Source organism: Thunnus thynnus, chromosome 21, assembly GCF_963924715.1.
Source record: "Thunnus thynnus chromosome 21, fThuThy2.1, whole genome shotgun sequence".
Taxonomy (NCBI): Eukaryota; Metazoa; Chordata; class Actinopteri; order Scombriformes; family Scombridae; genus Thunnus; species Thunnus thynnus.
In genome coordinates this window covers 13617182-13632672 of record NC_089537.1, presented here as the reverse complement: position 1 = coordinate 13632672, position 15491 = coordinate 13617182, and the positions used below count along the sequence as shown (strand labels likewise).

Here is a 15491-nt window from a genome sequence, read left to right as displayed (position 1 = left end):
CAAAAGCACACTTTACAATAAATATGTTCCTATTGTAATTACATCCTCTCATCCTAATCTTTCCGGCTTGCATCTAAGTAGGCTCAGGCTTTACAGGGAGTACAAAATGTTGTATTTCCCTCATTAGTGTGCAGATGTGTGACTACATTGAAAGTATTTTTCACCACTGGTTGCACTTGGCAGCCATTCCATGGTTGTGTTAGGGACAAAATACCATACGGTCATTTCAAGTGTCATGCAGGTACAGTACACCTTGCTGTTAATGGTTAGCAGGAAGAAGATAAGAAGGAACAATTGCTCCGAAGCAAACAACAGAGCAATAGTTGTATTACTAACCACAAAACAAATAGCTGCAACATTTAGAGGATGTGGGGTTCAAAAGAGAGTCTGCACCGTGCATGTTTTAAAAATGTGTAAAGGGATATGAGGTGTTCAAAGCATCCCATGTGGTTTTTAGTCAGCAAGAAAGCCAATAATCAAATCCAAAGTATTAAACAAAGATGGGATGGAAGACTAGCAGGAGGAGAGATTAGTTACTGTTTTAATCTTTTAATCATTTAAGTAAAGCAAAGAGAGAGGACGAGCATAAATGACATTTAGAAAAATCTGAATCAATGTTACTAAAATCTAATAATGAATACATATTGCTATTTTACAATAATTGTGTTCTATTAACATTTCATTTACCTTTGATCTTTGTCTTCATACTGCACTATTTATTTTATCATGCATGCTTATACTAACATTTACAACACATGGCCGTCCACAAACATGAGCCGCTGTTTGCCACGGGATGAAGCTATGCAAATACACTATTATTCTGCAAAATCCATCCCTATCGATACGTTAGAATTTGCATCATTGCTTACTGCAGCACTCGAAGCACCATACATCTTAAAATGTCTCAGGCTGTCTTGTTAATTAAGAACAATACATGGATTGATGTGGAAAAATAAATCAGATGCCTCTCTTTCATATATCTTCTCCCAAAAGCTTTATTCTTTTTTTTTTTCAGGTGAAATTGCATTATCTTCATATAAGCCTGGAACATGGAGAACAGCTGAAAAATGACCAAATAATATCTCCAATCTCTATACAGTTAAAGATACAAATACAATTATGAAGACTGACTTATGCGTTACCTTTATATTGAATACATTTATTTCCATATCCCTCTGGCGGAGGGTGTGGATTAGAGGGGCGGAAGAGTATTAATTTGATGCTAATCTCAGTTTAATGACTTCTATTTACAGATAATGGGAAAGGGTCATAAGATGACAGATATTTCTTCATACCCTCTGTATGGTAATTCTGTATAAATGAGATCTTCTAATATGGGCAGGGTGGTTGATGTGTTTCAGCACATGCTGCGTTTTCCACAATTTTTCCCTGTTCTTTATTTGAACACTAGCTTTGGAAAAGTTAAACATTTCCCAAACATTGCACAGAAAGTATTTCAAACTGGAAAGTAAAGTCTCACACAGTAAATAAACTGAGGACAACAAATTGCACATTAAATGCAGAGAACTAATAATGGTGAAAAAAGAGGGTTGAGTAAGGGTTGTTGAGTAAGTTTTATTACTTTTATGTGTTGCACCATATTATATAGCCTCATATCTCCAATGAATATCTTTGGCTCACTATGACTGCTGGCAGCTACTAGAGTGTCAGCAGTTTTTTTTTCCATTGGGACCAACCTCAGGTGGTACAAACCTTTTATTAAAGACAATAAATTTGACCACAACATAAAAACAGGTATAAGGCAACAATGCTGGCTTTCCCTACTTAGTTTATCATGATCTTTTCTTGTTTGTGCGTACAATAAGTGGGCTGTGTCTGTTGGTGTTAGGAGAAAGAATGTGAAGATATAACAGAAAGGTGAGAAGAGAGAGAAGTACAATTTATGACACTGACAAACACCGGATGAGGAGGTCCACTTCCACTGTCAAAATAAACCATTTCTCTGAATATTCTACAGTTTCATCCGATTTCCCATGTGCTCCTTGCATTTATCCTCCTAGACTCTGCGGCCAATCATACAGAGAGCCTCCACCACCTGTCAGTTCTCCTTATGGTCCTCTGTGACAGCTTGGGTGGAACGAGGGACGGGAGCACAAGATCGAAAATGAAAACAAGTAAACTAACCAAAGTAAGAGGAGGGAGATGGACTGGTTTGACAAATAAGGTCAGATATGTGAGAAAAAAATGTGAGGACACTGGTTTGAATGTGTATGCACGCCAGAGAGGCTGGCCTATTAAGACTCAGATGGGATTTGAAGAGAGGGCAGCATTGGTCTTTGCCAGTTTGCTCAGGGGGCAAACTCAAGAGTCATTTTGATCTCTTCTGACAAGTTATAAACCTAACCAAATCCTACTTCTGACCAGATCTGAAATTCACTAGTTATGATACCTTGTTATTCACACCTTTAAATGTTATGCTTTTCTTGATCTTGTTATTTTTGACTTTGTGGCTTGGCCAGAAAACAGCTCAGAGGACATTAAAATTGATCTCAATTCCCACACAGTCTGAAGTGGGAGCAAGTTCCCAGTAAATTCAATCAGAGTTAATATAAATGACCTATCGGATGAGCCAAGTACTCTCCCAGTTAATGAGAGAAGAAGCTGTGATTATTTTGGGATGCTGCATCATTCCAAACACACAGCTGCACAAGTCTCTTTCACTCCTCATAGGTAAACACAAAACATCCTTACACGCACACTCACACACACACACACACACACACGCAGAGCAGAGCTCATCAGCAAGCCCACACATATCCCTATCTCCCAGCTCAGGCTCCTAACTAAGTGATTTCTCCACATAATCCGCCCATACAGTAACCTAATGAGATTAACAGTGTGTGTATGTCATCTCAGGCCTGTGCATGATTTATGGTTTTATACCCGATCCTCCTCTAATTAGTCACATCAGAAGCTGCTGTGCATGTGACACTCACAGGCAAAGTCTCTCTCTCGCTCTCTCTCACACACACACACACACACACACACACACACACCAACGGTGACATCTCACTGGGAAGTCAAAGAGGTACCATGCTATTTGGACTCTCGATAGTTTTGCGAACACACAAAGTTTTGAAGAAAGTGAAAAAAAAAAGAGAGGGCGAGAAAATGTTCAACAGTTCAACGCATGACGCAGTTATATTGTCAAAGACGGGCCATTTTTAAAATAACAAGCACAAAATTCCTTTGGCCTTGAGCGCACAGAAATGAGGTTAGCTTTAATTCAAAATTGGGTTGAAGCAGAATCATGACAAGCATGTTTGATCAAGCCTTTGAAATGGGATTATCAAACCCATTCAGATGGGCATTCCTCAGGCAGCAGGAGCCACAGCTAGAAGTCTCCTCATTTTTAAAGAGCCAACAATAGCTTTGTGAAGTTTCTTGATGTTTTTTTTTTTTTTAACTTTTTAAATGATTCACACATGCAAATGCACACATACACTCATGTATATGATGTCAATCTCTAACCTCCCAGCAGGACTGCTGTCTCCACTCCAGCAAACTTCAGTTTTGGCCCGAGGGACAGGAGGAAGCAGCATCTCAGCGGCCAGAGGGTCCGCGTCCACTTCCTCGCGACCAACCCACTCCCCCACCACCCGAGGGCGCAACACTGAGTTATAGCCTCCTAAATTCTAAAAATACAATATAGAAAGAATGAGAGGCAAAGGAACAAACAGAAAAGGACAGACAGAAAGACAAAGATGCAGATTTAAAAGAAAAAGAGCAGGAGAAAGCAGGTGAAGGTGCTGCTATAAACTTTATCTTAACTCTGTGTACTTTCAAATCTAAGAAAAAACACTCCAGTATGAAGTTATAACTAAGAATATGTTCTTCACAGAAACATCTGTCTGTAGAATATAGGTAGAGATTTAAAAAGCAGTACAGTACCGCCTGATGTCTCCTTCCCCTTCCACTCCCAAAGCCAGCCAGAAGACATTTACAACCCTGCTCAATACAAAAAGGCAAAGACATGTCTGCTTGTCTTTGACTAAATCCAGGATAGTATCACATTTTATTGACTCTGCATGATCTAAGCAGGTTTAGTATTCATTCCCTGTTCCGTCCCTCGGAAAAGAAGGAAAATCTCTGGGCTTGGACCCAAGGACGTTGGACATGTACTGCTACACTGAACAAAACGTGAAGCCCCTGTCAAAACATATGCTGTGTATCTCATCCAGACCCATCACTTCCAAATCACTATGTGCATCTCCACCCTGGGCAGCAAGTGCACTATTGTGTTGAGAGAGGATTGGGGCCAGGCGAGGACAAAGACAGAGCTCAGGCAAAGCTATGTGTGTGTGTGTGTGTGTGTGTGTGTGTGTGTGTAAGATGCACACACTGTAAGCAGCAAGGGAGAGGGAGATGGGGGACACGCTCACTGAAGTATCACTCTCCCATATCACTCCCATGAGATAGCAGTTCATCATCAAACAAAGAGCTGTGCAGCTCTGTCAACCAAGTGAAAGTTATGAAACATGGCTTTAACTTGATGTAGTATAAGCGAGGCTGCAGAGTGATGAGTGACAGAACTCTATTTCCACATAATTGTAATGTCAGTTTAATAAAGACTCCAGTCTGGTTAATATCTACCTGGTCGAGCTCATCAGAGATGGCAATGCCTGCAGAGAGAAGAAAACGGTTTAAAGCACAGAGAAGCATCGAATACAATTCAAAATCCCTTCTTAGACTTCTTCTGAGCTTAGTGGCGAGCTTGTAAGATTAGCTGCTCGATCCGGTTTCCTTCCCGGATTTACAGTGACATTTACAGAAAGGCCTACACATTAGTTCTTTATGTTAAGATGTATTAAGTATGGTGTAAGCATGCCCTCTGCTGTGCTGCAGCCACTCACTGCGGGAAAGGCTCTCCAGGGCTTTGCCCAGCTTCTTGCTCTCCTGCAAAATATGGTTGAGCTCGTCAAAGTCCCGGCTCTCCCTCCAGTCCCAGGACGGGTACTCGACAGACCGCGGCACTGGACATCACCAACATGAACACAAACATTCGATTTATGTCAGATCTGCAGAAAGCACCACTGGTAAACTTTGCTTCAATCCCCTGTAAACAAGAATAACTCCAAAAAGCTGAAAAAACAATACTGTGATATGATCTGTAAGTGGCTCAGCTTGATGCACCATTTGTCCAAACAGGACTTGTGAATTACTGCAGGATAGAGTGGAACGGGAAACACTGGCAGAAAAGTCAACGTGTCTCTTCCAGAGGCACAGACTGGCTGGAGGCCAGAGGACAATGTCTGTCAGTCTCTTTGATTAACATTCAAAATAACTCAAACAGGAGCAGGAAATGACCCACATACTGTAATGACATCTCGTCTTCGTCCTCTAGCAGCGTCCCTTGGTTTCTGTATGATGGTTAATTTATAAACTGTTGGATTCAGATATTATTTATAAAGGAAAAGAGCAATATCCTTTTATAGGAAAGGGATTACTTGTAGTTGATCATAAGTTCTTATGCTCTAACATAGCTGAATTTGAATTAACATGAAAAACCAGTGAGTTACGAAGACACGCCAAACAAATGCATTGGTTGTCTTTTCATCTATTGGACACTGTGCATTGTCTAAACAGACACAACCATAGTATGATGAAGAAGATTTGAAAATAAACTTCATGCATGTTAAATGAAACATATGTGACAGCATCACACCTTGCCTTGCACACGCACATGCACTCACACATAAATAAATTAACTCGATAGTGAATACTTGACAGCACTGCTGCTACAATCTGCCATCCTCTACCCATGTTTACCCTAACTAAGCTGCTTGGCATTGTAACAACCATAACCACAGAGCAAATGTATCTGCCAAAAACAGACTAGAGAAAAAAACAAAACAAAACAAAAAAAAACGTTCATTACTTCCGGCAAAGAGTGCCTTTCTGTCCTCCGTCTGCTCAGCTCTGTGTGTTCTGCTGCTGCTGCTGCAGCAAAAGGCTGTGTTGTATCTTAATAGCCTAGATTAAGGGTTAAGGATTCAATTCCCACTGAGGCTGCCCATTAAAGAATCAGTCAAGAAGCAGGGAGGCCAAAGCATATTAACCCTTTGCCAAACTGTACAAAGAACATTACAAAGGAATAGCCTTCATGCAACAATGTGGGATTTATTTTGATCAGTATATTAGTGGAACCTCTGTATATTTATGACAGCTGTTGTGTTTTTCTCCCTGCAATGTACAATTATGACAAGAAGCAGTTTCTGATTTCAATTTTTCATGAGCTCTGCACACCAACACACCTATGCATGTATTTTTAATGTGATTTGACATTAAATGTAGCTTTGAAGACTTCTTCCTTTGAGGGGGCAGCGGGAATGCTGCTAACACTCCTCACTTAAGAACACCTTGATGTGCTGAATGTCATTTTCTTTATTCTGAGTTCTCCCTTTCACTTGTTTCCTTGTTACTAACTTCATGCAGTCATCCCGACACCCGTGTCCTCTTGATTGTGAGCAATGCTTCGACCTCAGCCTAAAATAGCCTTGGTCTGGCAGTGACGGAGCACAATGTTAAATTATTGAAATAGTCTTTGGCTCTGCGACTATCTTCTTGCTCCCCATTTGACCTAGCCTCATTGTCTCAAGTGTTATCATTCATTCTAACATCATAGATATAGTAATTTATTACAGAACTAAAAAAAGTTCCCAGCGGAGTAATCTCCTCATCTGCATTAATGCAGGAACTTTGCGAACAATTCATCTTCAGAGTGTGCGACAGTGCAGCAGCAGTACAGCAAGTGTATAAAAAGTGGCACTTTATAATGAACTCATCTGCAGGGCTCTGGGAAGCTGAAAGGAGGACGCTGGACTATACACTGTGACTAACTTTAATTAGATATAATTATATCAAATTAAAAATGGAGATTAAAGTCAATGGAGCATGTAATTAGGATACAAGCAATACAACAGGTATCCAAATTGTGCAGCTTGAAATTCTAAAGTGGATTGAGTGTGTCTGTGTGTGTCTGTGTGAAATAGACGTAATCACAAAATAATTCAGGAGCTCCAAAACTTTGCTGAGATGTGCCGATGGCTCAGAAAAAGAAACTCACAGGACTTGGATTCCGGAGAAGGCGGAGAGATACTCGAAACGGCCAGGTCGCTCTTGGATTTCTTCGGTTTCTTTGGGTGAATTTGCCATGGCTTCTCATAGTTGCTGTACTCCCTTCGAGTATTTTTGCTTTCTGTTAGGAGAGAGAAGTCACAATTCCTGTTCAGAACGCCCTATTATGCAAATGCTGTAGTGTAAAAATGCAGGGCAAGTTTACTCTGCAGGCTCTGTTGCCTCTGTGGCGTAGACTGATGGCTGTCTTTCGACCTTTTTTTTTTTTTTTTTTCCTCACGAGGAGCAAGACACATGCCTCATTGTGCATGCGTGTGTACATTATGTGTGCTTGCGTGTGTGTGTACCGACCTGGGGAGCTCTGCGCCCACAGAGCTGCGGAGCCTGAGAGAGCTCTGTGCAGCTTGCCAGGGCTGTCTTGCTTGGTCTGCAGGTGATCAATGAGAAAAGGGATTGGATGGTCTGGAGTCTCAGTTATCAATTTGGTCATCAACTCCTACAGGAGCAGAGTAAAGCAGAGAGCGGTTAGATGAAAGTGGCACTACAAAGAGGACTGTAGAGTAGGGCCTGTGGAGTATTCACCATGCTGTAGTGGAGAAAAACAATCAATCCCTATAAGCGTTACACGTGTGGTTTTGTAGTTGAGTTTGCTAGAACGGATGGATATGAGAACAGTCACCATAGGGGTTAGATAATCCTGTTGTCTTCAATGTAGTTACAAGGATTTGCTACACCAAGTTTTAATAAAAAAAAGATGAAAAGTCAAGGCAAAATACACTTTGGGCAATTAGTAAATTTTTTATATGGTGCTGTGAAGTAAAAAGATGGTCCTTTCCCTGATGTTTTAAGAAATCTGTTGACAAGAATCCAAAACACTGTATGAGACAAACACTTCTTAAAGGCTATATTCCAAATAAAGATTTTGATCATCAAAATGAGTTGACATTGACATGACAATCTGGTTAATAATGTACAGTAAGTGAAGGAGACAGGGTGTGCATGGAAGATGTGAAAAGTTAGAGAAAATTAACTGATGAGACACTGAAGAACGGAGAGTTTGTTGAAATGTTCAGAGGACAGACTGACGAATGGGACTGATGGGGGGGGAAAGCAGCTAAAAAGAGGAAAAGTACCGCGGAAGGAAGAAAAGAGGGAAAGCACACAGGGAGTCGCAGTAACAGGTGCTGAGGGTAGAGGCCACTTCTTTCTCTGCATGCTAATTTAAAATCCGTCAAATGCAGGATGGGAATTCAGCATCAAATGCGCCAATCGTGTCATAACTAATCACACCATATCTGCTATGCTAACCCAAAGACTTATAATAGACTCGGGTTGACATACGAATGCAATGTGAAAGTAATGATTCCAAAAACTACTTTTGGCACCTATAGAGTAGTTTTAAAGCTAAACTCTTCTTTGATTACAGCTGTAGGGAATAACTGTCCCGCTGAATCAGATGTGTAAAGAGAAACGTGCATATGCCTGCGTGTTCTGTGCTGTGTTTGAGTGTGTGTGTGTGTCTGTGTGTGTGTGCCGGCATGGTATGGTATGAAAATGAACTCTGTTTGACCAGTTTAAGCCAGTCAGAACAGCTCAGGCTGACTTCACGATGACTACTGCAGAGAGATTCAACCAAAGCAAAGAAAGTGGACTGCAGTGAATTGGCAATAATGTATGGATAAAATGTGTGTGTGTGTGTGTGTGTGTGTGTGTGTGAGTACAGTACACAAGCTTATGTGCAGCAGGACAAAATAATGTACCCTCATGCACATTGGTGGCTTGTGTGTGTTTGCCTATGTGGACATGCTCTTGTATCTGCGTGTGTGTGTGTTTGTGTGTGTGTGTGTGTTTCAGGGTGTGGGGAGAGCTACAGGGAGACAGCTTGTGTGTGTGTATTATAGCTGGCTAGCCTTGGCTGCACTGTGTGTGCTTGGAAAGCTAATCAGATAATTGGTCAGGGGGACACTCCTGCCCGGCCTTGTTGTCTACAGCAGTTCTGACAGCAAACAGTATGTGAATGGACAAACAAGGAGTGTGCTGAAATGTTTCTTTGAAGTCTGCAGGTTTAAGGAGTGCGGAGCCACGCTCCTCTGCCTGTGAGATAAAGTTAAAGTGATCTACAAGCTCTTCAGAGAAGAACAATGATGTTATTTCTGAGAAACAGCCATATGAGAGAATTCTTTGAAAGAATATACGGCGCGCGAGTTTAGTCAAGTATCTCTCCTCACAACTGCAACTGGTTTCTGTGGCCTGCATCCAATAATTATAAACCACTAACAATGCTAAGATGTAAAAGTTGTAATTACTGCTTAGTAGCTCCTGTGGGTAATTTAACTAACCTAGCAACAGGAGGTCTATAAATGAAGGTTGTAATTTGGTAGATTATACGGGAAGTCAAACTAGCAGAACTCTGTTAAGTACCCCAGGGTTTCCGAGTCTTAATAGTTTTTTCGCAGGGATGGGGTAAAGGGAAGGATGTGCAATTCTTTTATGGCTTTTCATGACTGTGTTTCCCAGTGGTAACCGCACACGTAGCTCTGTGGACAGAGTAACACAGGCATGAGTCAGATGCATGAAGCAAATAGTGGCAAATGACTAAAGACAGATACTGTAAGAAGATCCTGGCCATTTTTAGGGAAATGGCAGCACATCTGCATTCTGCCCACGTCTGTACTGTAAAACACTTGTGTGCCAGCATATATTGATTGCACGTCTCGTCGAGCGTTTTGCATCCAGTATGACACAAGCTGCTGAGCGAGCTAATGCACCCGTGTACCTATGTGTCCTTCACCATCTACAATAACATCATAAAAAGATACCTCCACATCTGCATGGAGTATATGCATACATAACATAAGTCATATATACAGCATAGCAAGGTAATCGTATCCGACACATTCACTTTCTATGGTAATGAGGGGCTTTAAATAACCTCCTGTTTGATAAGCTCATGCAGTTTGACTTGTAATCATATTTTCTTTGACAGCAACCATAGTGAGATGTAGACTCAAATTTGGGTCAACATATCTATATACAAGTAGACTTTAATGCTATTTGGCTTGGAGTGACTTGCATCAGCAGAATAGCATCCCTAGCATATGTTTGTGTGTGTGTGTGTGTGTGTATGTGTGTGTGTGTGTGAGAGAGAGATAAGAGGCAGGAAGTTTCAGCCTCTGCATCAGTGCACTTCAAGCAGGCCAACAGGTGGTGTTAGCAACAGAGAGATGCAGTCCATATCTGTGCAGATCTGTTGTCGGGCCAGATATCTCTGTGCTCAGGCAGTTTGGTTTGGTGGCAGTAATTGACAAGCTGTCAGCCAGCCAAGAGACACCCGTGTCCTTGGAAAAGCTCTCAAGGACTCCCTACAGGGACAATGACAATCACTGACGCTCCCTGCATTCCTGCAACTTAAACAAACCCCCCAAACTGAATGTGGAAAGGCAATGAAAAGGTACAAGGGGGAGAGGAGAGCAAACAGGGACATTTCTGAAGGTAGATTGAAGGACAGAGAGCGAGATCCACAGAGAAGGGGGATGATAGACAAGGAGGACGAGAACACTAACGAGGTGGTGAGTAACGACAAATCCTGAGTTCAATCTCCGGTCACAGAGGGCACCAGCCCTGCTCAAGTGTCCTTGTAAGTACTTCAAGGGATGCTTTTCTATTCCTGGCCCTGAACACTCACCTGTCTGAGAAGACAAAAAACACATTTCTCTTGTGGGAAATAAAGGATGTATAACATGGAAAAATGCATAAGTGTAGTAAAAAAAAAAGGTGAATTTAAAATTTAAAAAATTTAAAAACAAAGATATTGAATTGATGCCGCCATGTAAGCTCTGTGATTTAAGTGACTTTGCCAAAGCTTTGCTCTTTTCTTTCTTGTCAACCTGCTTGCTGAATTTCCACCTGAGTTGTTGCAGACTCCTGGTAGACTGTTTGAACTACGGATGTCGGGATGTGAGGAGACACTGAGCCACCAGCCCACAACACATGAGCTGGCTCTCTGTGAAGTCTGCGTTCCTAGAAGTTGGTGTATCCATTCACATATCTACTGAGATGGGGCCAGAGGAGATATACTTTATGTGTGTGCAGAGCAGAGGATAGGACAGGAATATTGAAGAAATATGCGCTGTTACAATACATTTTCATATATCCTGCAGCATATTCTGAACTAAAAACAATCCACCTAGAGATGCTGAAGCTGTGCCTCTGATCAGCTATAAAACCTGACATCTTCTCCTTATGACTTGTCCTTGTATAATAAAAATTTAAATGCAGCAACAGCTCTTCCAAGACTCCCAAGAGGGCTCCCTGTCCCTGTCGCCTGAACTAGAGGCCATTGGCTGCCATTGATTTACCTGCTGTTTGTCGATGCGATAGGGGAACGCATATCACAGGTTATTTAAGGTGAAGTCTGTGTGTCTGTCCAGTGCGCTTCATATACAGGTGGAGGTCATTATTGGAACAAAGAGAATGATGTGGCGAGGCAATTTAGGGGAAGGTGAGTAGAGAAGCAGAGAGAGATGTGCCACTGGAAGAGATCCAGACCTTGAATGAGCAGGCAGACAAGAGCAGAAGAGATCGTGCGGAAGAGAAGACCGTGGGAGAGGCAAAGTCACCTGACCGGGCTGGCACTACCAGATAATACTCATCAGAGGACGTGCTTTTATCTGCCCCACACAAGATATAGATGCCCTACTCACTCACTCCCGCAGCATAACCTGAAGTCCGTTTTCTTCCGACTTGACCTGTTCTTATTTTTCTGGTGGCATTTAGAACTGGAGTATGAGAGTATTGGCTCCACCAGTCAGAAACTGATTTGTTTATTAATCAATCACTTCGTTAACAGAAAATGAATTAAGCCACAATTTAAATAAATTGATTACCCATCATGATTGGCCATTTATTTATTAGCAAAGAAGCTAAACATTCTAGTTGCTTCTGATTAAAAAAAAGGTAGTTAATTGATTAAAAAAATAATATTTTGGTGAACTGATAATGAAAATAATCAGTAGTTGAAGCCCCAGTAATATCAATTAAATTTCATATAAATTGCAGTATTATAGCATTGACTTATTATGTTTGTTTTGTTTTTTTGGCACTGAAAAATCAAACATCCAACAGGATTAAATAAGACTATATTAGAAGATAAAATATTTTCTTAAGAATTAATATGTTGGAACATTAACAGCCCCTGAAAACTTGTTTTTAAATCTTGAGCATTTCACTATAAATATACTGTAGAGTAAATATTAGTGACTAATTACACAATAGTTAAAGTGTGGGAAAAAGGTTTCATTCATTAAAAGTGAAACACTGAAACACAGAGCTAATCTTCTTCTCCAGGACCGTGTGGGTGTGCTTTGATCACATTTGATTGACAACATAAAAGGTAACAGCCCCACACCTCTCATCAGATCTTGATTTGATCCTGATTGGTGCGCAGGAATATGTGACATCAGAGCCCCACCCACTTCAAACTAGTGAGAAGAGCACAGAGAAAAAAAAACAAACCATAAATCTCTCTTCCAGGACCCCGAATATGCATATATAAAGTATATACACAAATGAATCCCTCTTTGGACAATCATACAGTCCTTAGTCACCAGCTGAATAAACACAGGGTAACTGTCAAGGTTTGGTGTATCAGATGATCAGCTCTCCCACACCACTAGCACAACTATCAATTACACACAGCAGTCAGCCATCAGGATCCTCCGGCTATAACTGGCCACGATAACTTCATTAGCATGCGCATCAGCCACTGTCCTCTCTGTCTCTCTCTTTCTGTTTCCCTTACTCTCACAAATACGTACACACCCGCTGGCCCCACCTTACGTTGCACACTCACTCTCTGATCTCCCAGATATCCTTTGCTCACCCCCCTCCCACCCTCCGCCCCCTCTGGTGCTCCCCCAGGACCAACCTGGGCTTAGGCTGTTTTTTCAGCTGCCTGTCTTGTAGTAATTACTTTAACTGTGCCAGTCAGGGAGCGGCAACAACAAAATGGTGTATCTACAAACTAAAAATCAGAACACGGTATATTTGACTTGATTAAGACCGTGGCTGTGTTTCCTGCAGCACATTAAACCAGAGTTTAACTAATCACAAACTGTTTCTCTCCTCTGAATTTTGATTCTGTTGATTTCTTCGCCGAGCCCCCTGAGACAGCAAAAGTGAAACGCCTCATTTCAATATTCACATGGTGTAAAGATAAACAGCCACGGGAGTTTGCAAATCATTTTACTCTAATGGATTGTATTGACTTCTAGCATGCCTTCGCTGTTATTTTAATAGGATTTTAAAATTGAAATTAAACTGAGCATCTCTGTGTTTAGATGCAAATATACACTAGCATACAAACTGATTGCAAATTAGGACAAAAACATTACAGGAAAAATCATGTTTTAGCTCACTGGACATGGATAGTTCATGACACTGGTGTAAGGTAATGAGCCTGCTTTTATCATATACTGAGCTGTGTAGTATGATAAGAGCACCTTGCCTCTCACACTGAACTGCATACAGTAACAGTATCATAATGGCCACCTTTTATGCTGTAATAGCTGACCTCATTTTGCAAAGATTTTGCTTTGAGCAGCAGAGTGGGGTGGAATAATAAACATAAATGAAATAACAAAGCAATCCATGACTGAGGTAATATTACCGGTTATTATTACCCAAAGTGTGGGAGGCATGCCAATGACAGACTGAGGCTGTCTGAGAGAAGTGTTTCCAGGTGTGTGTTGTGGATGTAGTAAGATTTCTGATGGATGCTTCAAGATGTATAATTGAACCTCTCTGCTTGTGCTAAATTGTCTGTATGTGTTTCTGTGAATGTGTCTCAAAGGTCAAGAATAACAAATATTTCAAAGCCAGACTTTTTATTTGTGACACGTTCCATTCAATTTCTTCAGTTTCTCTGTAACGCTACATGAATTATAGTGAATGTAGGTCAGCAGCAGAGAAATTCTGTTCATACAGAAGGGCTTATATTCAATCACTATGGCCAGTCAAATGGTTATGTGAGAAATCACTGCAATTTCCCCCCAAAAAACATCCATTATATTACATGGATATAGAAAGGCACAGCATACTGCTGCTACAGTGAGTGAAAATAGACCAAACCCAGTCACACCAAGTCCAATAAATTACTTCTTAAGAGGTAGTGGATCAATAGGTCAGGTAGTGTGTATGTGTTCAAGTCTAACTGGTTGACCTCTTTACAGGACTGCAGGGCTGCACCACAGAGACCCTGAGCACAGCAGATTAGAAACCCTACACAGCTGAGCGAGCTGGAGTGGACCTTTTCCACGCGGATGGATATATAGTTCCCCCAAAGAAATCTATAGGGAGACGCAAAGTCATTTAACTTCACTAAGTAGCAGCATCAATACTAGGAACAGTGCAGCTTACTCATTTAAACTGATACATCTAAACTCAAGGTACTGGTTGATACTGAATACCAATGTTTTTTTTTCTTCTCTTTAATCAATTTAAAATCTGTGCTTCTCACTGTGTAGCACTAATTGTGACCATGCTTTTGGACTACAAATAACAATGAATATTGGTGAAATAGAGAAAGAAGAAATGCATTAAGTGTGACTAAGGAACCGCAATCCATGTGGTTGGGTTAAGAACCAATCCAATTCTTTATATTATGCGTCAGTGCTTAATTAAAATCAGCAGGTGATAACTGAACTGAGACTAATACGTAGTTACTTACAGTTATATTGGCAGACCTACTCTTCTACTATTCAAGTTATTAAAGCCGCTAAATAAAAAGTCAGACTTCATAATGAACACCAGTTCTTCCACAGAATAATTTCACAATTCAAGGTTTGACTGTAACACCAATTCTAGCCCAATCCAGTGACATTTTTTGCTCCGAGCTACACTTATATGATCCATAAGTCTATTGTTATAATAGAACAGCTATACTGCCTAAGATATGACTTGACAGATCACAGCAGGGAGCAACATGAGAGGGAGTTTTACTCTCTGCTGATAATGGCAAAGGCTGATACATTTTTACCGACATGTCAGCAGCCTGCAGATGGATGCAGATCATCCTCGGTAAAGGAAAGATGAAACAAGTCTACAGATTCTTTTATACAACTGAGGCGAATCAAATGGCTGATAAAGAAGACTCTTAACCTTTGTGTATTATACAGTAAGTACATGTACAAAACACATGCATGTCATACAGAATACTATAAAACAGGATCCTCAAAATGTAGCCTTTAACTAAAGACGTAACTATATGTAACATGAGTAGTAGACACTGCACTGAAACTGACTAGGTGTTTGAAAAGAATATCAATTTACAAAAATGGGCACATGTCTGACAATAATCTGGAGTGCAATTACTTCAATCATTATGAAAGGCTGCT

General features: G+C 40.9%; 1 protein-coding gene across 2 annotated transcripts in view; it reads right to left on the bottom strand.

Annotated features, from left to right (window-relative positions):
* c21h8orf34 (chromosome 21 C8orf34 homolog) overlaps positions 1 to 15491 on the bottom strand; it is a 59451-nt gene that overhangs the window by 40706 nt on the left and 3254 nt on the right. For both annotated transcript variants that reach the window (XM_067578464.1, XM_067578462.1), the window contains exons 2-6: positions 7450 to 7594; positions 7088 to 7219; positions 4875 to 4994; positions 4615 to 4643; positions 3493 to 3656 (exon numbers count right to left, since the gene is read on the bottom strand). In XM_067578464.1, the coding sequence (XP_067434565.1) occupies positions 3493 to 3656; positions 4615 to 4643; positions 4875 to 4994; positions 7088 to 7219; positions 7450 to 7594 (590 nt within the window). The remainder of the gene's footprint in view (positions 1 to 3492; positions 3657 to 4614; positions 4644 to 4874; positions 4995 to 7087; positions 7220 to 7449; positions 7595 to 15491) is intronic.